Below are 26,560 nucleotides of genomic sequence, written 5' to 3'. Positions count from 1 at the left end.
GACCACGCTCCCTCGGCCCCCGCAAGCTCAGCGCGTTCCGCGTGGGCGGCCTCAGTTCCCGCTTCTGCAGAATGGCCGGGCAGCTAAGCCTCCGCGCCTCGGGGTCCTGCGGGGGCGGGGCGGAGGGCTCCGAGGGCTGCCGGAAGGGGTGTGAGTGCGGGGGCGGGCCCCAGGCCGCCCCGCCCCTGGGAGGGAGCCCGGGGCGCAGCATTCTGGCGCGGGCCGCGGCCGCCGCCGCCACTGCCGTCGGGGAAGGTCCCAGCGCGGTCCTGGCCTCGCGCGGCGCCCGTCGGGGCCCGAGCCCCCCGCGCCCCGCGCAGTAACCCTGCAGAGAGGCGGCCCCGACTGTGCCGACGGCGCAGACTGCCGTGGGGGCGGCATGGAGGAGGCGGAGGCGCACCTGCTCCCGGCCGCCGACGTGCTGCGCCGCTTCTCGGTGACTGCCGAGGGCGGCCTGAGCCCGGAGCAGGTGACCGGCGCACGGGAGCGCTACGGCCCTAACGGTGAGAGCGCGGGCCACGCGGGGGCAGCCGGGGCCGCGTGCGCCGCGGTCTCCGTATCGCCCCCGGCACCGCGGCTGCGGAGAGGTCCACTCCCCTCCCAGCCATCGGCCCCCTCGGGCGGGCGAGCAGGCAGGAAGCGAGGGCTCAGGAAACCTCTGCAGATGCCCTTGGGGCTCCCGGCGGGGCTGCGCGGTACCTTCGCAGGGGAAGTGGGGGTGCGGGTTCCGGGTTCGGAGACCGGACGCCTGGCTCCCCTGCCCCGCTCTCCTCCCTCCGGGCCCAGGGACCCGTGCGGCCCTTCCGGGCTTCCCACCTCCACCCGCGTCCCAGTCCACTCCTGCAGGCCCTCGCCCACCCCCATCGGCGCTCAGCGCTGCATCCCCGCGCCGCCGCAGTGCGCCGGAGTCGTGCAGGTGCACACACCGGGGTCGGCCGGCGAGGGACCAGCCGGGGACTCTGAGGCCCAGCCTCCTAGCTGGCCCCGAGGGTCTCCCCCGAGGGCTCAGTAAAACGCCCAGAAGGTGCAGCTTGTCAGCTGGCAGGCTTGGTGGCCCCACCCCCAGGTCTTCCTCTTTCTGCAACCCCAGGCGGATGTGGCTGGCGGAGTCGGTGGGGGCTTTGAACTGCTGAGGCGGGAGACCCACCTCCTTGGGGGTGGCAGGTTCAAGGCCTCACTCAGGGAGTTGCCTGGGGAGGCCCTTCCTTCCTGGGTGACCTGGAGCCACGCCTGCCCATCTCTGGGCAAGGAGGGAGCCTTCATGCTGTTGCTGTTTGGGAGGGAAAGATATCGTTCTTCCTCATGTCCAAAGGAATGTGGGATTCTCCACCTGACAAAAAGCACGGCAAGTGCCAGTACTGTCCAGATATGACCCAGAGATGGTAGAAGATGTAGAGGTCCCTCCCCAGGTTGCTTGCAGGCAGGATTTGCCACCCCTTTGGTCCACCCCCAGGGCACGGGGCAGAGTGTTAGGGGTCCAGAGAGAAATGTCGCCTCCATCCCCAGAGTGCAGCCTGGACCCACGCCCTTTCAGAACTTGGGGCCTCACCCTTTCAGGGTTCCCCGCCAGCCAGAAGGAAGGTTCTCTGGCCTGTGTGTCTCACTGCTCAGGGCTGGCTTGAAAATTACGAAGAGCTGTCAGAAAGGGAGCTTTGGGTTTTGTATTGGTTTATGACAACCACCTCTTGTATAAATATTATCTTTCTGCAGCAGAAATCCTTTTTCAAAAAAATTAGTTGCTATATTTAGTTGAGCTGTGGGCGGAACTAGGGAGATAAATATTATTTAATATCCCCTACTAGTGACTTGGCAGGGAGGGTGTCCTCGCTGCAGGAGCGCAGGGCATCAGGGCTGGTCCCCCAGCCCATGGGTGGGGCTGGGGGTCGGGGCAGCAGGTCTGGGGTTCCACCGCCTCCTCTGTGCTGCTGAGGCCTCCAGCTTGGGAGTCCTGATTCCCAAGGGAAGCTGGAGATCCAGCCCTTGGTTCTGCCTCCAGAATCACACAGATGTTGCCCTGCGTTACTCTGGCCAACACCCTTCTCCTTTCTGGCCCCCGTGTCTTCATGAGGAGGGGAAGCTGGCTGGGAAGGAGGGAGCCTCTAGTTCCCCCCATGTTGTTTTGTCTAGGTGAGAGGATTTGGGGGTGCCCTGGTGGCTGAGCATCTGTGGGGTGATGAATAAGGATGTTGGTGCAGTGCGTAGGTACAGAGAGGTGGATGTGCATTTTGGGGAGGGTGGTAGGAAAAGTTAGGGGGCTATTCCTGGGCTCCTCTGGTTCCTCTGTGCTTCGATGGTAGTAAAAATGAAAGCTCATGTTCGCTGACTACCTATTGATACTACGTGCCAGGCATTGGTCTTATAGCACTTTTCATCTCGTCTCATTCCTTCCCCAAAACAACTCTAGAAAATAACTGTTGTCATCCCCATTTTACAGAGGAGGTAACTGAGGCACCAGGAGGTTAGACAGCTTACCCAAGGTCACACAGTAAGTGGTAGAGCTGGTACTGGGTGCCTGCCCCTCTCTGGGCCTCGGTTCCCCTGTCTGTTCAAGGGGGTCATCGGTTCTGCAGACTCTGGGACCCTGGTGTTGGGACCTGTGCTAGGAGCTGGGGTCAGCTAGACAGGAGCTAGTACAGCCTTGCCCCCGGCCCCCGCGGGGCCCCCAAGGGTTTTTTTCCTCGGGAAGCATTCCAGAGCTCTGGAAGTCATCAGGTGAGGAGAAGGGAGTCGGCTGCCCCTTCCTGCCTCATGCTCCCCCAGCAGAGCCCCGGCCTGAGGAGGCGTGGGTGTCCTGTGGTCTCTACCCACGCAGCCTCTGGGGTGAGGCTGACAGGGTTTTGAGCCCTAGCTCTGCCCTTTCATAGCTGTGCAATCCTGGATAAACTGCTTTGCCTCTCAGTGCCTCTATTTGCTCATCATAAGTGAGGCTACAATAGGACCCATGCCAGACATTTGTGAGTGTTTGCGTACACCAAGCCATCCCTTCTTGTGGCAGAAGGAGCTGGGCCTGGCTCTGGGCCAGAAATGGGGTGGAGGGGGCGGGACCTGCAGGTGGAGGGAATACCCCAGGGACTAGTGTCCTCCCCCACCCCAGGAGTCTATGCACCTGCAAGGTCGTTAGGCTGGAAACCACAAGGAAGTCATTTGCTTAAGTCTTGAAGTTCACAATTTCTGCCAGCACAGGAAGAGGGGAAGCAGGGGCCGGGGATCCTCCCTCCCTGCTCCTCATAGCTGGGGGAGGGGCCTCAGTCAGTGAGTGTACTGGGAGTCGCACCTCCCTCCCCCGCATCTGTCCCAACCCCAGCAAGTAGCCATGTCCTCTGAGGCCCCAACAGGGCAGAAACTGGGAGGCTCCTGGCCTCTTGTGAGCCGCCTTTCTCTGCAGACCCCAGCGGTGCCCAGGACTCAGCTTTCTCGGAGGGGCCTTTCTACATCCCTTCAACTTATTTTTTTGAATAAAAATGTGCACACAGTACCACATTCAAAATGTACAAAAGGTATATAGTAAATTCTCCCCAGCCCTGTCCCCAGTCACCCATTCCCAGCCACCCCAGTGTCTCCTTCCCAAGACATTCTGTGCACACACACTTCTGGGTCTGTGATCGATGATCTTTTTTACATGAAAGGAAGTGGATTTTGAGGGCTGTTTTGCCCCTGATTTCCACGTGACCGAGTCACTCTTGCAGGTGGTTCCACGTGGAGCATCCTTGGGCTTCCTAGCGACCACTCAGAGTTTCATCATGTGGGTGTTCCAGCACTTCTTCACCCGAGCTTTTGATGGGCTCTGGGGTTGTTTGAAGCCTCTGTTATCACACACACGTTATAAGGCACATCCTTGTCCCCATGTCATTTCACACACTGTGACTATCTCCAAAGGATAAGTTCCTAGAGGGGGAATTGCTGGGTCAAAGGGCATGTGTATTTTAAATTTTGACCGCTGTTGCTAAATTGTTCTCCATAAAGTTGACCTGCCCATTTCCCTACCACCTCACCAGCACAGTGTGTTGTTGGACACCAATCTCATAGAAGAGTGGCCTCTCATAGTCTTACTTTGCATTTCTCTGTTTGCCAGTCATGTTGGGCATTTTTTCATATATGCAGGAGCCATCTGATCTCCTCATGTCCGTGGATGGGCTGCCTATCACCCCTGCTGGACGTGAGCCTAGGCAGGAGGCAGGACTGGGTTGGGGGTGTCCCCCCAAACGGGTGGGCCAACACCTAAGCCACCCCCACCCCAGAGCCCACTGATGTGGGAGTCACGCGAGGTCCCAGGAAGTCTCTGCGGGGGAGGGGCAGTGTCTCTGTTTAGGGGAGCTGGGGGAGGGGCTGTGACAGGGGCTGGAGCCTGCCTTCCTGGGCCTCAGCCTGCCCATCTGTACAGTGGGTACCAGAGCTCTGGGGTGCCAGGTGGGAGGGATAGTCTGGATTTAGATTCCTGCCGGTGGGGTCTCTGCTGTGATCTTATCTCCTGCCCTCAGCCCAGGTACCCGCTTCCTTGGCCCCAGTGTTGTCAGTAGGGCAGAGACAGGCCCCTGAGATCCACCAAGGGCCTTGCAGATGTGAACTGCCTCGGATCTGAGGCGGGTATTTCAGGCTTCATCCCAGTTCTCACACCCTTGTTGGGCAGCCTTAGTACCCCCTCTCAGGAATAGCACCAGCCCTGCCCCTGCAGAACCCCAAGCCCTTGCACCAGGAGCTCCCTGAGGCGGGGCTGGGTCTGCTCACAGCACCGAGGACGCCCAGCAAACACTTCGCCTCCGGGCCTGGTCAGCCAGTAAGGCTGCACCAGGGCAGAGGTTATCCACTCCAGGTGGGGCCTGGAGACCATGGCAGGCCAGGTGGGCGGGGTGGCGTCTGCCAGCCAAGGTCTCTCCCTGACTTTGTGAGTGAGGATTTAATTGCTCTGTAAACTTACCTTTGAGGAAGACCTTGGTGAGCACTCGCCTCTCCCAACTTGAACCAACACTTAGAAGCCGAAATACCAGTTTCCATTGTTGTGAGAAGGAAGGAGTCAAGGGGGGATTAGGGGAGCAGGTGGTGTGTGGAGCCTGGGGGCAGCCCTGGCCCCGCATCCCCCTTCTCCTGGGCTCTGGGCTGTGAACCCAGGGTCCAGGGCTGAACCATGGGGCAACCGAATAAACAATTCAGTGAGGCTCTGTGTGAACCCAGGGATGACTCAGCCCCTGCTTGCCCTGGGGGTGCTCCGGGGCTGGAAGCAGGAGGCAACATTGATGACCCTTGAGAGCAGAGCTTTTCTGGGAAGCCTTCCTGGAGATTCAGATGAGGAAATGGGGAGGTACCCTGCACAGAAAAAATGGCGAAACAAAATCTTGGAGGGGGGAAAGCTTTAGCAAAACCAGGGGACGTGGTAGCAATCCTGAGGCATCTCACTTGGCTGACAGAGGGAGGGACAGATGTCTAAGATATGAGAGTGATTCTGGAAGGGTGGGTTGGGGCAAATCCAGGAAGACCTTGAAGGCCCTGTTAAGGTTGGTCCTGTAGGTCCAGGAGAGCCACTGAAGGTCTGTGAGCAGGGCAGGGTCATTCATTCATTCACAGAGTTTTATTGAGCACCTACTGTGTGCCAGGCGCTGTCCCAGGTGCTAGGGACACTGGAGCTTCCATCCTCTTAACTGTTGTTATGGCTGATGTTTACTGAGCATTCACCATATGCTATGCATTAGTCTAAGTTCTTCATACGTATTACATCATTTCATCTTCACAGCAACCTTATGAGGTAGTTACTATTATTATCCCCATTTTCCAGATGCAGAAACTGAAGCACAGCCAGGGTTAAAGTGACTTGCCTGTGGCCACAGAACTACCAAGATATAGGATTTGAACCCCAGCCCTCTGGACCAGGCTCTCTGCTCTAAGCTGCAGAGTTTCTCTAATCACATCCCAGGCCCTTCCAGGCCAGCTCCACATCAGGCATCTGTGGACATGGGCTGGTTCAGTCTGGCAACAGTGACACAGAGCAGGGTTCGGCCAGGAGAAGCCACCATGTGAGAGGTCCAGACAAGAATAGTGGGGGCTCATATGCCCCCAGGCTGGCCCAGCTGGGGTCTGGGAGGGGCAGCACCTCCTGTTACTGACTTGGCCCGTGCAGCCTGGCAGATGGCACCAAGAGGTGGGCAGGGCCAGGGCATTCTCCTCACTTAACAAATGGGGCATCTGGTGCTGCTGAGGGCCCAATGCCATCATTTCAAGGGGAACTGGCTCAGCCCCACCAAATGCAGCCTGGAGACGGCAAGGGGGAACCAGCATCTTCCAGGGATGCCTAGGAAGGGGAGGAGGTGCTCTCCTAGCCCCTGGATCCCCCACCGTGGCCCTGGAACTAATTCATGTGAGGGGAGAACTGGGTTGTTCAGAGTCTTGGCAGGATTGGAGTTTTAAGCAGATCAGGCCTGAGCAGATACGGTCTAGTAACCCCCAAAACACCATCTGTTTTGTGAGGAAGAGTCTTTGGGCCAGGATGATTGGGCTGATGGCTCTAGGGTCACAATAGAAGGATGAACCGATTGATGGGATGAGGGCATCCAGCCCAACAATCAGGACATGGGATATTACGTTCTTTCAGGTGACCTTGGCTGGGGGGAGACAGGGGGACCACTGGGGTGGGAAGGCAGGACAGCCTAGGCATGAGTGCAGGAGGTCCAGAGTAGGTATTTGAGCTCAAAACGCTTCCCTGCCACTTCCCAGCTGTGTGACCATGAACTAGTCACTCAACCTCTCTGCACTTCTACTCTGTAAAATGGGAATGATAATTGTATCCTCCTTCCCAGGTTATTTGAGAATCACAAGAGAGTAATGCACATGAGGAAGTGATTATTCTGTCTGTGGAGCACCTTCTCACGTGCTGGGCACACAATGCCCTCCCGTTTATCTCCGGAGGTGAAGTAGGTAAAGCACCTGGCACACTGCTCGGTATATAGTAGGTGCTCAATAAATGTGACTTATTAATATTAATGATACTAATGCTGATCCTCACAGCAGCCCTTCGGGGTGGGGGTGGGTACTCCGTCTTCCAAATGAGGCTCAGGGCCCCACGGGGAGCCAGCTACTCAGACATGACTGGAAGCATGTGCATTACATGAGCAGGGATGGCCCTCATTCAGGGATGGGCAGGGCATCTGTGGTGACCTCATGGCTGGCTGAGCCTCCCGCAGGGGCAGCGGATGGGGGTGAAAGGGGAGCCTTGCGGTAGAGGCTAGGTCTGGGGAGAAGGGGGCATCGGTCAGGATCGGCTAGGTTATGTTGCAGTAACAACCCTCAGATCTCAGTGGCTTGAAACAATCCAGGTCATTTCTTGCTCACACTGTATATATGTACCTCAGTGCAGCCCATCTGGGGGCTCGGTGTCTCCCGACTCTGTGACTCAGGTTCACAAAGCAGATACCGTTGCACAGGTGCTGGTTGCTGTAGCAGAGGGTCAAAGAACTCCAGACTGTGCTGTCCAATAGGGCAGCCACTAACCTTGTGTGGCTGATTGAGTTTAAATGAATAAAAATTAAGTATAATTTAAAATGTAGGGAATTCCCTGGTGGTCCAGTGGTTAGAACTCCGTGCTTCTGCTGCTGGGGGCCTGGGTTCAATCCCTGGTCAGAGAACTAAGATCCTGCAAGCCTCAAGGTGTGGCAAAAATAAATAAAATGTAGCTACTTAGTCACACTAGCTACATTCCCAGTGCTCAGTTGCTACATGTGGCTGGTGGCTACCGTATCAGACAGTGTGGCTATAGGACTCTTCCATCATCACAGAAATTTCCATCGGACAGCGCCCTTCTCCAGCAGTTCAACATTCCAGCCCGAATATACATCCTTCTTTTTGCAACTCACACAGGAAGCTGGGACGTGCAGTCCTACTGTGTGCCCACAAGGTGGGGAGAATGAGAAGTATTTGGGGAACAGCATGATGACCACCACCAAGAGTGGACCCTGGATCGAGCTGTGGGTCAGCAGAAGGGGAGATCCAGGTGGAAGGGGAGAGAAAGGAGAACTGGTGAGACCTGCAGGCAGAGGGCAGCTTGCAGGGGGGCTAGAGCTGGTATGTGTGTCCAATAACATGATTCCCAACCCCGGCCTCACTCTTACCCAGAAAAAAAGCCCTGAGGAATATGGTGGTCAAGGGGCTACATGCCAGATAGAGGGAGGGGTCAGGGAGACAGCAGGAGGGATTCAGGTGAGACTTAACGGATACCCTCTCCCTTAGGTCAGGAACCCTGAAGACACCTGCAGAGGTGAGGGGTTGAGGAATCTCCTGGGTCAAGCATGGCAGAAGCAGACTGATGTGTGCCATGAGGCTGGGGCATGGCTGAGATGACCTCTAAAGGACGCTGCTCCATTGGAGAACTGGCCCAGAAACCAGGCCTGGCCCTCCCCCCGCCTTTCCTGTTCGCCTCAGCTAAATAGATCAGAAGGAAAAAGTCTGTTTGATTTTAATCTCAACGCAGGACACTGGAGATTACATTTTCCACGGAAAATGTCAGCCATTGCCTAAAATAGGACTTTGGAGAAAATGCTAGAAAGTGTATTTTTAGGTTACGTGTTTTCCTCCTGGATTCCTGCAACCCAGTGGGCTGCTCATTACTCCCCATGGTTCAGCTGCCAGGTGCAGACCCCAGACCTTTGAAACAGATGGTCAGGGGAGAGGTGCCCATGGGAAGAAATGCTGGCAGGTGCTCGAGCTGAAAGCAGGTGGACAGAGGCAAGGAAGGACCCATGTCGGGGAGGAAGAGAGAGAGGGAGAACCAGCCTGGGGTGGGGCTCGGATTCTGCATGCTAACAAGCTCCCAAGAGACCCGGGGTGGGGCTGGGGGTGTAGACGAGAGGAGGCAAGGCTCAGTTAGGCTTGATCTGGGAGGGGCCTCAGACAGCTGTGGGCAGGTCCCGAGCTCGGCAGGAGGAGGGAGAAGCCCGTCCAGGGCCCCTTTCCACAGACCCACAGATACCCTTGCTGGCTGTGTGACCTTGTTCAAGCCACGAATCCACTCTGGACCTCACTCTTGCACCTGCGAAACGGGGTCGGAATTCCCACCTGCCTCCCCTTTAGGCTGTTGGGAAGATTCCAAGACTTCAGGTACTGGGGCAGCCAGCTCCACCGGTAACATAGGTGCTTCGGGAAACAGGAGATAAAAGTGGAGCCCGTAAAGTGACAGCAGGTCCTGGTGGTGTTTGGAAACATGGTTCTTCAGAATGTTCTGTGGTCTGGGCCTGGGCATGCTGGCTGGGTCCTCACTGAGCTTGCCTGGAGTGGAGGGCCTGGGAGGGGACAAGCTGAGACTCAGCCTCTAGGAACTGAACTGCGGTGGGTTTCTCAGTGCCCGGGATGCTGGCTGCTGGGGTCGTGCTCAGGGGGAGCCTGGGATGGGGTGGGGCTCAGAGGGACAGCAGTGCTGTGGGCCTTGTCCCTGTGGTCCTGGAGAAGCAGGTGTGTCAGAGGTGGCCTGAGCCGATGTTCTCAATTTGAGGGAAGGGCTACCCTGCCATGGGTGGGGGACATTGAACGGGACCAGGTGGGCATCTGAGAAAGAGCAGAGTGCAGGGAGCTGTGAGAACTACCAACTCCCTATGTGACCTCAGGGGTCCCGTCTCTTCTTCAGGCCTCAGTTACCCCTCTGTGCAATGGGGGAGTGTCTAGGAGGCCGCTCCTGGCTCCCGTCTTGTCCCAGGGTGAGCCAGGCCACACCAGACCTTCCTCAACCAGAGTGAGGTGAGGGTTGGGGGTGGAAGCATCTGGGCTCAAACCATCTGTTCTGTGATCTCAGAGAACTGGGGTGATGTGTCCTGCCCATCGTGGAGGTCCCGGTGGGCACATGGGGAGGGGCTGCTCAGACTCCACTCTATAACCCAGTCATTTCTTGTCTCCCCATGGCTCCTGTGGCTGCCTGGATCCTGCAGAGCTCCCGACCGAGGAAGGTGAGCCTTGAGCCAGGGCGGCCTATGAGGTCACCAGACACCATCGTGGGCCATTCACTGTCAGGCCGTGTCCTCCCCCCACCCCCCCACCCCACCCCCCGCCATTGCCCATCTGTGCCTCTCAGGGCCTCTGGGCTCTCCCTTTTCAAATGGTAGGGAGGGAGTGGGCCAGGTGGTCCTGAGGCCGCCCCAGCTCTGCATGGAAGCAGGTCAGTCGGTCAGGGGCCCAGGCCTCATGCGGCACTCCTGTCCCCAGGGAAGTCCCTGTGGGAGCTGGTGCTGGAGCAGTTTGAGGACCTCCTGGTGCGCATCCTGCTGCTGGCGGCCCTGGTCTCCTTCGTAAGTAGGGCCCCCATTTCATGGCATCGGGCAACCCGGGAGGGAGACCAGGTCAGGGCAGTGCTCAGAGGCCCAGGCTCTGGGCCACAGGGCTGTCCTCTCAGCTGTGGGCATCCCTGGGCCCCTACCTGGCCCCTGCCCTTGCCCAAACCCTCGCAGCCCCCCGCACTGGACTCGCGGCTCCCATCTGTCCCCTGGCTGGCAGAGTGAGCTTGCAGAAGCCCAGGTCTGACCCCGCCGCTCCTTGCCTTAGCACAGGGTTTCTCAGCATCAGCCCTGCTGACTTCTTGGACCGGATCATTCTTTGTGGTGGGAGCTGTCTTGTGCACTTTAGAATTTTTAGCAGCATCCCTGGCCCCTGCCCACCAGGTGCCAGTAGCACTCCCTACTTGTAACAATCAAGCCTACAGATGTTGCCAGATGTTCCTGGGGGGCGAAATCCCCCCGGCTGTGAGCCCATTCTGTGACTTGCAGAGCTCCTCAGACAGACTTCAGGCCTTAACCTCCTGCAGCCTCCTCGTGGATGCTGCTCCTTGTGGCTGTCCCCCATCCGCCCTGCCCAGGCTCCTTCTGCACCTGCAGGGCCACGGGGCCAGAGTGGAGCAGTGGGGAAGGGGACCAGTGGCTGAGCAGCAGAGACCCAACGGTCATGCAGGGAATGGAGCCCCGGGGGTGCATGTGACTCCTGCCCCAGGCCCCTCCAGCCAGGAGGGGCCCAGCCAGCTGTGTCTGACCCCCCCTGGCCACTCACTGTTCCTTGGAAACGGAGGACTCTTAAAAAAGTCTGTCCAGGCAGGTGCCCAAAACAGCTGAGCCAAAAGGGTTCTGGTACCCTCTCCACGGAACAGATGGACACACTGAGGCCTGGAGAGGATGACAAGTGCCCACCTGGGCCAAGAGGTGGGAACGGACTTGAAGCAGGTCTCGCGCCTCCAGGCCTGGGCTCTGGCTGGAATCATGGTCCTCTGGTCTGTGAACCGTGAACTTGAGCCTGCAGCAGGATCACCAGGGCTGCTTAAAACCCAGACTGCTGGGCCCCACCCCAGAGTTCCTGACTTGGGAGGTCTGGGATGGACACCAAGGATTTGCATTTCTAACAAGTTCCCAGGTGATGCTGCCGCCACTCCTGGTCTGGGCACACCACACCTGCTCCGAGAACCACCGCCAGGCAGGTGGCGATGCCTCCTACTGGCCGTCACACAACGGCCCCACGTCCCTGAAAGTGGGCAGGGTGGGATGTGGGCTCTGGTGGTCACTACCTGCAGGGGCTGGACTTCGTAAGCCAAGGCCTTCTGAGAGCAGACCTCTCTAGGTCTGGTGCTCCTCAGGGATATTTCCCCCAAAACGGGAGCAGACAGAGACCCCGCATACAAAGGAAATGGCAAGCAGACCCTGGCCCACGGCTTAGCCTAAACTCACCAGCTTTGATCCCAGCAGGTCCTGGCCTGGTTCGAGGAAGGTGAGGAGACCACAACTGCCTTCGTGGAGCCCCTGGTCATCATGCTGATCCTTGTGGCCAATGCGATCGTGGGCGTGTGGCAGGTGGGAGGCTCGGTGGTGGGACTGGGCCCTGGGGTCTCCCAGCTGCTAGATGTGACCTCCATTTGGTCCGGAAATCCTGCAGGTCCTTCTGCTTCCAGATCCATCCCAAGCCCTAAGGGTGTCACTCCAAGGGGGTGGCCTGCTGGGGCCAGCAGGGACAGACAGCCTTCCTGCCTCTGCAGGAACGCAACGCTGAGAGTGCCATTGAGGCCCTGAAGGAGTATGAGCCTGAGATGGGCAAGGTGATCCGCTCGGACCGCAAGGGCGTGCAGCGGATCCGCGCCCGGGACATCGTCCCCGGAGACATCGTGGAGGTGGCAGGTGCGTTGGGGGCCTCCTCCTTTCATTATGTGACGCGGATGAGCCCGTCCTTCTCTTTCTGACTATATATGCAGAGGGGGTAGCTATTGGACTCCTCTAAAGCTCTTTGGCCAAAACCCCATCGGACAGATGAGGGGACTGTAGTAGGCCAGGGGACAGCTCAGGCCTCTGCCTCCCAGCCCCAGCCTTGGTTTCTGGGAGCCCTCCTGGCTTTCCCAGGAGGTGGCATCCAAAGCCACCCTCAGCCAAGCTATTCTCCCTCTACAGTGGGAGACAAAGTGCCTGCCGACCTCCGTCTCATCGAGATCAATTCCACCACACTGAGAGTGGACCAATCCATCCTGACTGGTGAGGCCTGGATGCCGGAACCAGGGGCGGCTAGGCCAGGGGACAGAGGTGCCTTCACGTGGGGCTTCTCATTTCTGATTCCGCATCCAGGTGAATCTGTGTCTGTGACCAAGCACACGGATGCCATCCCAGACCCCAGAGCTGTGAACCAGGACAAGAAGAACATGCTGTTTTCTGTACGTGCTTGCGATGCCTGGGGCCTTTGCCTGGACGGTGATGATAAAGAGAATAACATTTAGGTTAATCGGCTGAAGCCCTGTGGGAAAGAACCTCATCTGTTATTAAGAATACGTACAAACTTACAGTAATGATAATAGCTGTGTTTACCTAAGGCTGTGTGCTTGGCCCTGTTCTAAGCCCTTTACCTGTATTAATTTATTTAATCCTCACAGCGCCTTTGAAATAAGTACTCTTGTCTGCATTTTCCAGCAAGGAAGCAGGCACAGAGAGGTTAAGTAAGTTGCCCAAAGTCACACAGCCAGCGAGTGACAGAGCTGGGATGTGGACTCAGACTCCGGATTCCAGAGCTTTTCCTCCTACCTGCTAGGCTTATTCTGCCTTAAACTGGAGAGAGGCAGAGCCTCTCTTGCCTCAACAGAATCCTCTAGAGGGAGAAACATTGCCAAAATGGTGAAGGATATCAAGAACAGTCCATTTCTCAGATAGGAAAACTGATCCCCAAGGCAAGATTCCAAGCCGCCCAGCTCTTCTCAGGGAGAGTGATGGGTTCTTCTCTGGTGGGAGGGATCAGCCCCTGTGGCCTTAGAGGGACTTAACCAGTGATGCTCACAGGCTGCCCACGGAGGCCACAAGGAGGGGTCAGGCCAATTGGCAGTGGCCCTGGGCACTAAGTTATTAAAGTCTCCCCAGAAGTGAACAGAAATGGAGAAAGTGATATACACCCACAGCTCTTCTTGAGGAGAGCACCCTGCCTAGGTGCCTGGAAGCTTTGGACAAGCTGCCTTGGGTGGGGAGGGGACACCAAGGGGCATGTTCAGGCATTAGAAGCTGTCACTAGAAGCTTTCTAAGGAGGGTGCCCTGGCTAACTGCAGGCCATTTCCTTAGCGGAGGGGCCTGTAGGGGGGGCAGGAGCTGCATGGCTCAGAGCAGAAGGGACGCTGAGGCTGCCAGAGCCCACCTTCTCTCCAGCCTCAGCATAGGGCACCTGTCTGAAGGGGACCGAGTTATGAGCCTCCTCAGAGCAGCTGTGTCTCGGGCCTCTGTTGGACCGTTTTACAGCAGAGGACACAGAGGCTCAAGGCTGGCCGGCACTTGCACCGGGGCTTGGGGATCTTACTGGGGCCTTGGGAATGGATGGACTTCAGCTCAAATTTTCTGGATTCTTCAGTAAATATTTATCGACTGTTTACCTGAGGTCACGGTTAGCCACACTCCTGTGTGGCTGTCTTGGTCGTTTACGAGCTGAATTTTGATGGGTTGGTGCTGTGCTGTGCTGGTGGATCATACTGTCAGTATCAGCTGGTGCTTCCTCTGCGCCAGGCCCCCCACACTAGGCACTGGGGATGTGGCACTGAACCAAGTCCCTGCTTTCATAGAGCTGACACTATCATGGCGATGACAGTAATGACGCGAGACTACATAGTGGCATACCTCTGAGAGCACTAAGTGTGGAGAAAAAGAAAGCCAAGAAGGGGAATAAGAGCCCTGACCCCAGCCTGAAGGGATCAGTTGGGGTGCTAACCAGCCCTTTCCTTATCCCTCCCTCGGCCAGGGCACCAACATCGCATCGGGCAAGGCGATGGGTGTGGCAGTGGCCACGGGCTTGCACACGGAGCTGGGTAAGATCCGGAGTCAGATGGCGGCCATGGCACCAGAGCGGACGCCCCTGCAGCAGAAGCTGGATGAGTTTGGGCAGCAGCTGTCCCGCGCCGTCTCCGTGATCTGCGTGGCCGTGTGGGTCATTAACATTGGTCACTTTGCTGATCCGGCCCACGGCGGCTCTTGGCTCCGAGGTGCTGTCTACTACTTCAAGATTGCCGTGGCCCTGGCAGTGGCCGCCATCCCTGAGGGCCTCCCGGCTGTCATCACTACATGCTTGGCACTGGGCACACGGCGTATGGCCCGCAAGAACGCCATCGTGCGGAGTCTGCCCTCCGTGGAGACCCTGGGTTGCACCTCGGTCATCTGCTCTGATAAGACGGGCACACTCACCACCAATCAGATGTCGGTCTGCCGGGTGAGTGGCTGCAGCCAGGTTGGGTATTGCTGTGTGATGTTTGGCAGGCTAGGCTCCCTCTCTGGGCCACTCCCTGACTCCTTTTTGGCCAGAGGTGGAGGAGAGAACCTGTGTGCTGCCCCATGGTGGGGAGCAGATCCAGGTTCTCATGGGGCAGAGCAGCAAAGCCTGGCTGGACATGCATCGTTAGGACCCATGGGTCACTCTGTAGGGTCCTGGCAGGCCACTGCCCATCTGTGAACCTTAGTTTCCCCATCTGAAGTTTGGGTGTGCAAGCCCTGCCAGGTAACCATAAAGGACACAGGGGAGGGTCAAGTACAGCCTGGGCATCTGATCCAAGCTGGGCCTAGACCCAGGTTCATTTTTTTCTTCTTTTTCTTTTTTTTTTAGAAATTTATTTATTTATTTATTTTTGGCTGCGTTGGGTCTTCGTTGCTGCACGCGGGCTTTCTCTAGTTGTGGCGAGCGGGGTCTACTCTTCGCTGTGGTCCATGGGCTTCTCATTGCTGTGGCTTCTGTTGTTGCAGAGCATGGGCTAGAGGCGCGTGGGCTCAGTAGTTGTGGCACGAGGGCTCAGTAATTGTGGCTTGCAGGCTCTAGAGCACAGGCTCAGTAGTTGTGGCACACAGGCTTAGTTGCTCTGCGGCATGTGGGATCTTCTGGACCAGGGACTGGACCCAGGTTCTAACCTTCACCACCGTGACTCTCTGTGGTCAACGCCTATCACCAGATACGCCAGCTCCAGTGACCTGGGAAGGGCCCAGGCAGGAATTATTCATTCCCTGGCACTTGATCCCAGATCCTGGGCTGCTGCCCACATGCATCAGGGAGTCTGGCTGAGACTCCAGCAGGCCCCTGGGGTAGAGGAGTGGGTGGCATGACGGTGAAGCTTTCGGATTTCCCACTCCCTAGGTCCCCCAATCATTCCTCTCCCACCCCTGCTCCTGTAATCTGCCCACTGGGCCTGGGAAACCCAGGCTCTATATCTGAGACCTTAGTCCCCCACAGAAGCCCATCAGGGGCTGCCATGGGGTTGGGGGCACCAGCACGCTTTACTGCCCTGCAGCCCCTGACCCGCTAGAATCCCTAGTAGGACTTCATTTGAACAGTCCTACTAGGGGTTCTGAAATAAAGATTTGAAAAACACAGTATAGGGAAGTCGTAGGGGCCTTACATACTGGATGATGGGCTAAGAAACTTGACTTCTCAGGGGCTCTGCTGGCTGGAGGGCTGTCCCCAGGGGCAGGGAGGAAAGTGCAATGGAAGGGATGTTTATTGAGCACCTGCTGTGTGCTGGGCTGGCCATTAGCTTGGGAATGTGCAGTGAGGCAGTTTCCAGGAAGCAAGCATTATCTCCCTGGCAGAGCTGGCTGACAGATGAGGACATGGGCTGCCCTGGGAGAAGTGAGCCGCCTGTCCCTCAGGGGCACAGGTAGGGGCTGGGCCCTGCGGGCAGGAGCTCACTCTCTGGGGACAGGCGTCTGTGCCTCAGGGTGCTATGTAGGTTTCCTCCCTTGGAGGTCAGGAACTCATTCCCTTGAAGGGCACGGAGGGGCAGCTGCACTCTGATCCCACTTTCTCCCCGTTTCTCTCAGTGGAGAAACTGAGGCTTAGGTGCTCCGCCAGGGGTCACATAGTGAGATGGGCAAGGACCCAGGCTTCCTGTCCCAGCTCAGGGCTCTGTCGAGCTGGCAGCTGCCCCAGAACATTGAAGAATCTGCCGTAAATCTCTCGTGGGTCTAGAGCAAAGGACAAGCCTGAACTGGACACAGCTGGGCAGGGCAGAGAGGCCCGGCCTCAGCCTGGACGCAGTACTCTTACACTTCACCTCCAAGATCCTGGGGGAGGGAAGGCCGGTACCTCCTCTGGAGACCCACAGGACACCACCCTGGGGTCAGGCTTGAGTCAGACTGGCTGCCCAGGGAGGAGGGCCTGCCTGAGCACGCCCCTGCGCTCCGCAGATGTTCGTGGTAGCCGAGGCCGAAGCGGGTACCTGCAGTTTGCACGAGTTCACCATCTCGGGCACCACGTATGCCCCGGAGGGCGAAGTGTGAGTGCTCGGCGAGGGGGCTCAGGTGGGCGGGGTTTCCTGGTGGGCGGAGCTATGTAGGACAGCTCTGAGAGCTGTCATTGGTGAGGCCTCTTGGGGGCCAAGAGGCTGGGCATTGCCCAGGGGCTGGGACAAGGGCACCGTGCTGACAGCTCTGGCTCCACAGGCGGCTGGGGGGGTGGCCTGTGTGCTGCGGGCAGTTTGACGCGCTGGCGGAGCTGGCGACCATCTGCGCCCTGTGCAATGACTCAGCGCTGGACTACAACGAGGTGGGCCCCCGCTCCCCTTCGTGACCTCCCTGGTATCCAGGCGCTCAGAACAGACCTTTTTCCCAGAGTATCAAAGCTCGCAGGATTGGAGGTCCTGCCCCGTTGGAGTGCCATACCCCAGGAGCACTGCCATCCTTTGTCCACTCCACACTGCCAACCCTCCTTCCTCAGACTGGCTCTGGAACCCTGCTCGGGGCTCTTGGGCTGTGGGGGGACTGTAATGTAAAGGGCAGAAGGGCCAGGGGTGCCTGGGGGAAGAGGTTTGGGGGACAAGACTAAGAAGTGTTTAAAGCAGAAGGCACAGCCCAGAAACGGGCATTGAATGCTCTTCCCTGTGGCTGGAGCATGTGGGAGGCCGCTCCTGCCTGTTGGGGCGGGGGCGCTTGGCCAAGTCAGTCTGATGCCCAGATGAGGGCAGTAGACAGACATCAAAGGGTTTGGAGCAGGAGAGTGATATGGTCAGATCTGCATTCACAGAAGATCACCCAGGCTTCTGTGTGGAGGACAGAACAGACTGGGCAAGACCGGAGCCGAGGAGCCCCTTGTGGTCATCCAGGCCGGAGAGGTGCCAGCTGAGTCCTGGCTGGCGCTTCAGGGGGAGTGGGGGAGGCATGGGTTGGAGAGAGAGTTTGGAGCCCAGATCCTGGGACTTGGTGACTGGTTAGGTGAGAGAGGGAGGAGGTCAGGGTAGCTTGTAGTTGCTGTCCTGGCTGGGACTGTCATGGGAGTGGCAAAATAGGGAGGGGAGAGGTAGCCTGAGGGTCCCCAGGGAACAAAGTCCAACAGGCAGCAGCTGTACGTGTGGGCTTGGAGCTCAGGAGAGAGGTTGCAGTGGGCTGGGTGGGCACTGGCTGTCATGAGCCCATGAAGAATGGGAGAGGCCAGGGGCATATGAGGCCTCAGGGAGAGGGGGGTGGACGGAAGGAGCAGGGCCCAGACAGCAGGTTTAGAAAGAGGAATCTGGTGAAGGAAGCTGAGAAGTGTGAGCAGAGAGCGATTCAGAGCACAGGAAAGGTGCATGGCCATTGATGTCAGGGGAGGAGGGAAGGGAGGAGGGAGGGTCAGGTCAGCTGGGCTGGGAAGGGCCCACAGGCCTGGCGCAAAGGACGTTACAGGTGACTCTGGCAAAGGGAGCTCCAGAGGGCAGGGAGCAAGTGGGACGTGAGGCTGGGGGCTGCCCTGCCCCTCACTTCCTGTACCTGGCCCCCGCTAGGCGAAGGGCGTGTATGAGAAGGTGGGAGAGGCCACAGAGACGGCCCTGACTTGCCTCGTAGAGAAGATGAATGTTTTTGACACGGACCTGCAGGCCCTCTCCCGGGTGGAGCGAGCTGGGGCCTGCAACGCGGTGAGCAGCTTGAGGGTTCGGCCACAGGCCGCGTGGCTGGGGCTTCTGGGGCATCTGGAGAAGGGAGGGAAGGGAATGAAGTGGTGGGAGGCTTCTGAGAGGAGGAGGGCCCTCAGACCCCTAGTGAGACTGGTCTAGGGGGAAAAGAGAGGAAAAGCTGAGTGTGGGCAAGGACTCAGAGTCGGGAATTACACAGCATGGTCAGGAAATGGCAACTTTGGGGCATTTCTGGGGCTGGAGAGGGGGAGAGAGGCCTTGAATGCCAGGGTCAGAAGAGGGTAGACAGCATCGTGCAGGGAGCGAGAGGCTCTTCATGGGGCTGAGCAGCTGGCGAGGAAGCAGCCAGAGTTGCTGGCTGTGCACCTCACGCCCTGACCCACCTGGGCCCTGCAGGTCATCAAGCAGCTGATGCGGAAGGAGTTCACCCTGGAGTTCTCCCGAGACCGGAAGTCCATGTCGGTGTACTGCACGCCCACCCACCCTGGCCTAGCGGCCCAGGGCAGCAAGATGTTTGTGAAGGTGGGCCTGCCTGACCAGCCTGCAACGGTGGGAGACTGGGGGAGGTGTGAGGCCCTCTGTCAAAGCGACGACTCCATAACAGGGGTGGTCAGCCTGCCATGGGGAACTGAGAGTGGGATCCACATGTGGGGCAGATAAAGCCAGGGCCAGATGCTGAGGCCTGCCCCGCCCTGTGGTCCCAGCTGTGGGCTGAGAGGCACTGCCTTGCCACATGACCTTGCGGTCACCGTACCCCCATGTGGGCCTTGGGCTCCCCATCTGAACAGCAGGTCAGGCTGGTAGGTCTTGGAACCCCTTTTGCTTCTGATGGGGAGTGTTGAGGTGGTTGGTATGCAACTCTGGTGCTTTGTGTTTTGGAAACCGAGACCCATGTTCCCATCCAGACCCCCGTTCACGTCTTCACGCGCAGTGGAGGGTTTTAACCTCTTTGGAAATGACCAGCTTCTGTACTGGGAGCTTGGGCTGCCGAAAAAACCTAGCATTTGGAGTGCCCTTTGAGGAGGGGGAGGAGGCACTGATGGAGGATTCAGAGGTTCTTCCCAGGCCTCGGGCGAGATCTGGGTTGAGACCCCAAGGCCGCTGAGTAGCCCGGCACCCCCAAGACCACCTTCCCAGAGCCACACCGCACACACCCTCAGCAGGGCTCTGTTCCTGGTCCCGCTGCCGAGCACCCCACAGAACTGGGACCCCGGTAGCAGCAGGCTGGCAGGGAGGCAGGGCCTGCAGGAGGGCTGCCATTCCCACCCCATCCCCCAAAATGCTGCAGCAGGCCTTCTCAGCTGCAGGTTGGTGAGGGGAATGGGCTTCACATGGTGTCACACCCTGTGTGAGCCCCCTTCCCTCTGGGCTTTCTCACAGTGGGGCCTAATTGGTTCCCTCTCCGAGCTTCCAAAGAATGGATTCTGGTGTGTGCCTTGCTGTGTGTCCCCTTGGGTGACCTTTCCCCGTACCTGGGCCTCACTTTCCTCTGCTAGGCAGGAGGGAGGGAAGGGGTCCTGACTGACGGGCTTGCCTCCCCCCTACCCCACGCGGCAGGGGGCACCTGAGAGTGTGATCGAGCGCTGCAGCTCAGTCCGCGTGGGCAGCCGCACGGTATCCCTGAGCACCACCTCCAGGGAGCAGATTCTGGCCAAGATCCGGGACTGGGGCTCCGGCTCGGACGCACTGCGGTGCCTGGCCCTGGCCACCCGGGATGCGCCCCCGAGGAAGGAGGACATGCAGCTAGACGACTGCAGCAAGTTTGTGCAGTACGAGGTGGGCGCCGGGCCCCAGGGCTGGGGGCCATGTGTCCGCCTGCGGCGCTGGGCAGGTGGCGGGCTGAGGATGGGCCCAGGCCCCACTCGCATCTGCCCTCTCCCTGCAGACGGACCTGACTCTCGTGGGCTGCGTGGGCATGCTGGACCCTCCGAGGCCCGAGGTGGCTGCCTGCATCTCACGCTGCCACCAGGCGGGCATCCGTGTGGTCATGATCACGGGGGACAACAAAGGCACGGCTGTGGCCATCTGCCGCCGGCTTGGCATCCTCAAGGACACAGAGGACGTGGCGGGCAAGGCCTACACGGGCCGAGAATTCGATGACCTCAGCCCCGAGCAGCAGCGCCGCGCCTGCCGCACGGCCTGCTGCTTCGCTCGGGTGGAGCCCGCGCACAAGTCCCGCATCGTGGAGAACCTGCAGTCCTTCAATGAGATCACCGCCATGGTGAGGCCACGAGACGGGAGCCTGGGGAAGGTGGCGAGGGTGGGGGTGAAGCACTTGCCATAAGCCTTGGGAGGAGCAACCCAGGCAACGGCTGCTTCTGCTTCATTCTTATTTTTCCCAACATTTTATTACAAAAAATTTCAAACACGAAGAGAAGTCAAAATGATTTTTATAGTGAATGCCTCTAAATATCCACTATCTAGATTCTATGAATAACATAGTTATATTGGCTTTATCACGTACCTATCCATCTACCCATCCTTCATCCATCTTTTCTTAAATGTGTTTCAAAGTTGCAGACATCAGTACACTTTTCCCCCACACGCGCTAGGGAACATTACCGTCAACCCGTGAAGTTCCCTTATGCTCCTTCCCATTTTTTTGCATCATAGATTAGTTTTGCCTCTCCTGGATTTTCATGTGAGTGGGATCATACAGCATGTGCTTTTTTGTGTCTGACTTCTTTCCTTTGAGGTTTACCCATGTTGTTGCAGGTATCAGTTACACGATAGCTTTTTTACTGTTCAGTGGCGTTCCATGGTGTGAATATACCAGAGTCTCTTTTAAAGATTTATTTATTTATAATTTGCTTGTTTGTTTGGTTGCGCCAGGTCTTAGTTGCGGCAGGCGGGCTCCCTAGTTGGGGCTCACAGGCTCCTCCTTAGTTGCGGCTCCAGGGTTCCTTAGTTGTGGCATGCGAACTCTTAGTTGCGGCATGCATGTGGGATCCAGTTCCCTGACCAGGGATCAAACCCAGGCCCCCTGCATTGGGAGTGCAGAGTCTTATCCAATGCACCACCAGGGAAGTCCCATCCACAGTCTCTTTATCCATTCACCTCTGGATGGACATTTGGTTTGGACCCAGTTTTTGTTCTGTCTCATTCTTGATTGTTGACCTCTTCATCAACACTGAACTGATTCTCAGTCTCAGCGTCAACCCAGACTTGGCCTCAGTTTATAATCTTGACTTCCAGCCTAACCCAGTCCTTTGCCTTGATCTTAATCCTGACCTGTGGCCCAGCCTAGACCTGGATAATGAGCTGAGCGCCATCCTCGACTACAGCTGTAACCTTGTTCTTGACCTTATTTTGATCTTCACACTGACTGTGTCCCTGACCTTGACCTTGACCATCTTAAACTGATTCTTTAGTCTGAGCTCAACCCTGATATGGGTTCCAGTCTTGACCTGGACCCTGATCTGATCCCTGACATTGATCCCCCCCCCCCAGTCCAATACTTTATGTTGACCTCAACTTTTTTCTGGCCTTCAGTCTTGACCTCAACTCCAACTTCTACCATGACATCGTTCCTGATATGGACCATAGCCTTGACTTGACCTCTACCTTAATCTAATTTTTTTATCTTGAAAGGAGTCCATTCTTGACCCTGCTCTTCACTTTGGCTCCAGCCTTCCCCTTGACTACAACACCTAACCGACCCTTGACCTGGGCCATGACCTTCACCTCATTCCTGACTTGAGCTTACCTTTGTCCTTAATCTCAATTTCATCTTCTACCCCACATCCCACCTGAATTTCACCCCTGCTCTCGGCGTTGACTCACCCTCATCCCTGTCCCCACCTCATCATCCTCTCTGATCTTTGACTTGATCTCCTCAATTTTGTCCTTATCTGCACTCCTTGCCTTCCCCTTAGCCTCATCCCCAGATCAGTTTCTAGGCTCATGACCTCACCATTTGTTCTGTCCAGCTGTCTGCTTCTTCGGGGACATCCCCTAAACTTGGCGATAGGCTGAGTTGACGGGAGTCAGGGAGGTAGAAGGGAAGTTTCTCAGGCATGAACCTACCTAACCTGGCCCTCAGACTGGAGACGGGGTGAATGATGCCCCAGCCCTGAAGAAAGCGGAGATCGGCATCGCCATGGGCTCCGGCACAGCCGTGGCCAAGTCAGCGGCAGAGATGGTACTGTCAGATGACAACTTTGCCTCCATCGTGGCTGCAGTGGAGGAGGGCCGGGCCATCTACAGCAACATGAAGCAATTCATCCGCTATCTCATCTCCTCCAATGTTGGCGAGGTCGTCTGGTGAGGCCCTGTGTTCCCTCCTCCCAGCCCTCTGGACCAGCTCTGCATCCCTAAGACTGGGGAAATGCCTGTTCCTGGGATGGGGCTGCAGGGATGGAGGGACCCGTGCCCTGCCCTGGAAGTCTGGGGCCTTCCAGAGTCCCACCTCAGGGTGGGGAGGGATGGGGACACCTCATCATTCTCCAGAGGCCCTGATGCACCTCAGCCCCTGAGGTGGTGCCTGAAAAGTCCCCTGTCATCCCTCCAGCCGTGACCTTCTTCCCACTTTCAGAGTCCTGCAAGATGGGAGAACTTGCTTCACCTTTGGGCAGTAATGTGTTCGTGCATGTGTGTGTGTGTGTGTGTGTGTGCGCACACATAGTGAGAGGTGTGTGTACGTGTGTGCATGTGAGTCCTTGTTCATCTTCTCGCATGAGGATTTGTGCTAGTGTGTAATTGTGTACACAGTTAGGTTCACATGTGAATGATGCCTGTGGAGAACAGTGAACACGTTTGCCTGGCTATGTAAGAATTCTGCATCTCTGCACGTCGGGGCAAGCATGTAGGTGTTTGCTTGTGTTTGTGGGATTGTGTAACCTGTGCTAGGTTGTTGTACACATCTGTGAACAAATGTGTATATGGTTCAGGCATGCACTGTCGACATGTGTGTGTGTGTGTGTGTGTGTGTGTGCCCCCTAAAGAGGACTTGTGTCCTCAAGAGGAGAGGCCTAAAAGGCAGGTCTGTCCAGGCGCCAGAGCTGGGACTGGGGGGGCAGGGGTGGCCCAGTGTGAGGCGGGGCTGCTGTGGAGACAGTGCAGGAGCTCCTGGGCCTGGGGTAAGAGTAGGAGCTGTACCCTCCATTTGCTGGGGCTAGAGCCCATAACTCTGGTTCCAGCATCTTCGTCACAGCAATTCTGGGCCTGCCCGAAGCCCTGATCCCTGTGCAGCTGCTCTGGGTGAACCTGGTGACGGATGGCCTACCTGCCACGGCCCTGGGCTTCAACCCACCAGACCTGGATATTATGGAGAAGCGGCCCCGGAACCCTCGGGAGGCCCTCATCAGTGGCTGGCTCTTCTTCCGATATCTGGCTATTGGAGGTGAGTGGGGCCCCAGTCTTCACTGCGGTTCCTGGAGCTTCCTAAGACCCTTGTATCAGTTACACTTGCAAACTACAGACCAGTATGACTCAGCCTGGCTTACGCCAAGAGAAACTGTGTGGGCTCATGTAACTGAAGAGATTAGATCATGCCTCAGACATGGCTGGACCCAGCCCTCAGGCAGTATCATTGGCATATTTTGGCTCTGCCTCAGCTCCATTCTCATGCAGGTGCTCCTTGGGGTGGCAGGATGGCTGCCGTAGCTCCAGCCCTCGTACTTGCCCCGCTACAACCTCAAATAAAGCAGAAGAAAGAGCGTTTTGTCCTATTACTCCTGCAGTAGTGTGCAAACCACATGGCTCAGAAAAGGAGAGAGTGGTTCCAGCGAATTATTAGGAAGGGGAAACGGATGCCAGAAAACCAGAGGTGTCCACTATAGCCAGTTTTCTCCTGCCCTCCCCACAGTGTACGTTGGCCTGGCCACAGTGGCTGCTGCCACCTGGTGGTTCCTGTATGATGCCGAGGGACCTCAGGTCACCTTCTACCAGCTGGTGAGCAAGGGATGGCCAGGGAGCCTGTTGGGGGCATCTGGGAGGTAGAACTCACAGCCCAAGTTGTTGTTGGAGTTCCAGGGGAAAGGAGTCCAGAACCCCACGGGTGCCAGTGGCTGTCCCGCCCCACCCCACCCCCCACTCCCCACATATAGACATCCACCACCTAAAGAGACAAGCTCAGAAGCCACAGGAAGCCTAGAGACGGCAGCACAGCCCCCGAGCCAGAGAGGAGGCTACTTCCTCCCCCAATCATTTAGTTACAGGGGGACCAGAAGTGTCTTACCTTTCCTGGGAAACTGCCCAAACAATTGAGGGCTCAGAGGTAGGAGGCCCTAAATGGTGGAACTTCAGGCAGAGGGTCAAACTGGAGCAATTGACAGTGGAGGGAAGGAATCTGCCGGGCTCCCCACTTTCATAACCAACGTGTTTCTCGGGGAAGGGACCTGCTGACCTCTGGAAGTCACCTGGCTGGCGGGTGCACACCACGGGCCGGGCTTAGCTCAGCAAAGCTCTGGAAGCAGGCAGGGAGCCCCACCTCAGCTGCCGTCTGTCAGCCTGTCCTCTCTGAGCAGCCAGTGCGTCTCCTTTGCTTGAAAGAACCTTCGCGGCAATTCCGGCAAAGCCAGTTGTGGGTTTCTCATTTAAAGGGGAGAGCGGCGGGGATGTGGAATTTCCTTCCTCTGACTGTGCCTGACTTTGCTACTTTCCTGTAGGTAGAAGAGCTCAAGAGAGGGACCCTGACTTCCTGCCACTCTTGGGAGTGTCAGGGGAGTACAGTCTTCCCCACCCTGAGGGCAGCGTGAGGGCTCTTTCAGGGGTTCACACCTAGGTAGAGGCAGCCTGGGGATGCTTTCCTCCATCCACCAGCCCTCAAGCACATGGGGCTCTTCCTCCTGGCAGCAGTGAAGAGCATGGGCCCAGACCCTTGTCCCAAAGGCTGGTGGCCCCGCAGCCCTTGGCAGATGGCTCAGGCCAGCCTCGGGCACCTGCTCCTGTAGCTCCTGTGGGGGCAGCAGCTGGAGAGTGGGGATGTGCCCGCCATCCCGCTGCTGCCTCCTTCCTGCCCTGCCTGTGTTACCATCCTTTGTGCTGTGGATCCCCTGGGGTCATGACCCCTGGGGTCATGCTAGACACACATCCCATGCCCACTACCAGTCAGTCCCCAGTCCCCTTGGTGCCACCTTCCCAGCTGTCCTCAGGTCATTCCATTCCTCATTTATCCACCTGGTTAAGAAACAGCTATTAGGCACTGACGCTGTGCCAGGCACAAATTGTTAGGACGATGACAGTGACCGAGCCGGCAAAGGCTCTGCAAAGAGCATGCAGTCCGGTGGGGGAGAGAGCCATGGAAATGGGCAGTCACATTTCACAGTGAGAGAAAAGGCAGGTGGCTGTGGAACTCAGAGATGGTCAAGAGTTAGACCTAAGATAGAACTTTCAGCTCCAGGTGCTGGAATTTCAGGAGAAGTGCCCAGAGCCCCCTTTGATTCCTGGAGGAACACTGAGTAAAAGCAGCAGAGTGGATCCTGGATCCTGGCTGCCCAGGTTCCCACCCTGGTTCCATCACACACTAGCTGTGTGATTTTGGACAGGCTACTTAACCTCTCTGTTGGTTTCTTCATCCATATAAAATGGATAATAGACCCTGCCTCATAGGGCTAAGATGATTCAATACTTACAACGTGCTTAGGCCAACACCTGGCACATAGTAAGAGCTATGTAAGTGTTAAGTTAATGAAACCCAGAGGGGGCCTTGCAGGTGAAGGTGAATAGGAAATAGCCAGGGAGGCAAAGGGAAGGAGTAGGCAGAACAGTGGCTTCCCCCAAAGAAGCAGCCTCCCCACCCCTCGGGGGCTGCTCACCATGAATCTGTGAGGCAGAAGTTCCAGCCCTGAGCGCCTTCTAATAAACAATGTAGGAGGCCACATTGTGACCCACGACCTGGGCACAATGCGTGTGTGGCAGGTGCTCACGGCTGAAACCCAGGAGGTCTGAACTGGGCAGGGTGTTTGTCTATTGAAACACCTCCATGTTTCAATCCTGTTTGTATTTTCTTCCTGTGCACGGGCATAGGGATGCAAGCACACACATGCCCGAGTGGGAGGTGTGTGCACTGCGTTTGTGGGCACATGCATGTGCAAGGTCCTTACCATTAAGGTCTGGAGGTGGGGCCTGACGGTGGTGACACAACTCGCAAGAGCATTTGGTCCTCTTGATCAGTGGGTGGGTTCAAAGTTTAGGACATTTTCTCTGGCCTGTGATCAGTGCCAAATAAAAACATGCACTTGTCCCAAATACTGGAGCTTGGTTTTTGGAGAAACTCCCACTGTTCGTTTAAA

At 57.3% G+C, this 26,560-nt stretch overlaps 1 protein-coding gene across 1 annotated transcript in view; it reads left to right on the top strand.

The window, feature by feature from the left end:
* Positions 1-379: 379 nt before the first annotated feature.
* ATP2A3 (ATPase sarcoplasmic/endoplasmic reticulum Ca2+ transporting 3) overlaps positions 380-26,560 on the top strand; it is a 36,210-nt gene continuing 10,029 nt past the window's right edge. The window contains exons 1-17 of the mRNA XM_065898046.1: positions 380-503; positions 9,900-9,917; positions 10,174-10,256; positions 11,694-11,798; positions 11,981-12,119; positions 12,387-12,467; positions 12,558-12,643; positions 14,201-14,665; positions 16,627-16,715; positions 16,882-16,984; positions 18,198-18,329; positions 18,723-18,848; positions 19,884-20,102; positions 20,212-20,547; positions 22,369-22,589; positions 23,465-23,667; positions 24,133-24,218. Of these exons, the coding sequence (XP_065754118.1) occupies positions 380-503; positions 9,900-9,917; positions 10,174-10,256; positions 11,694-11,798; positions 11,981-12,119; positions 12,387-12,467; positions 12,558-12,643; positions 14,201-14,665; positions 16,627-16,715; positions 16,882-16,984; positions 18,198-18,329; positions 18,723-18,848; positions 19,884-20,102; positions 20,212-20,547; positions 22,369-22,589; positions 23,465-23,667; positions 24,133-24,218 (2,616 nt within the window). The remainder of the gene's footprint in view (positions 504-9,899; positions 9,918-10,173; positions 10,257-11,693; positions 11,799-11,980; positions 12,120-12,386; positions 12,468-12,557; positions 12,644-14,200; positions 14,666-16,626; positions 16,716-16,881; positions 16,985-18,197; positions 18,330-18,722; positions 18,849-19,883; positions 20,103-20,211; positions 20,548-22,368; positions 22,590-23,464; positions 23,668-24,132; positions 24,219-26,560) is intronic.

This window comes from Phocoena phocoena, chromosome 19, assembly GCF_963924675.1.
Source record: "Phocoena phocoena chromosome 19, mPhoPho1.1, whole genome shotgun sequence".
In the NCBI taxonomy this organism is placed as follows: domain Eukaryota; kingdom Metazoa; phylum Chordata; class Mammalia; order Artiodactyla; family Phocoenidae; genus Phocoena; species Phocoena phocoena.
The sequence above is the reverse complement of the archived record's forward strand: the minus strand, read 5'-3'. Positions and strand labels throughout refer to the sequence as shown.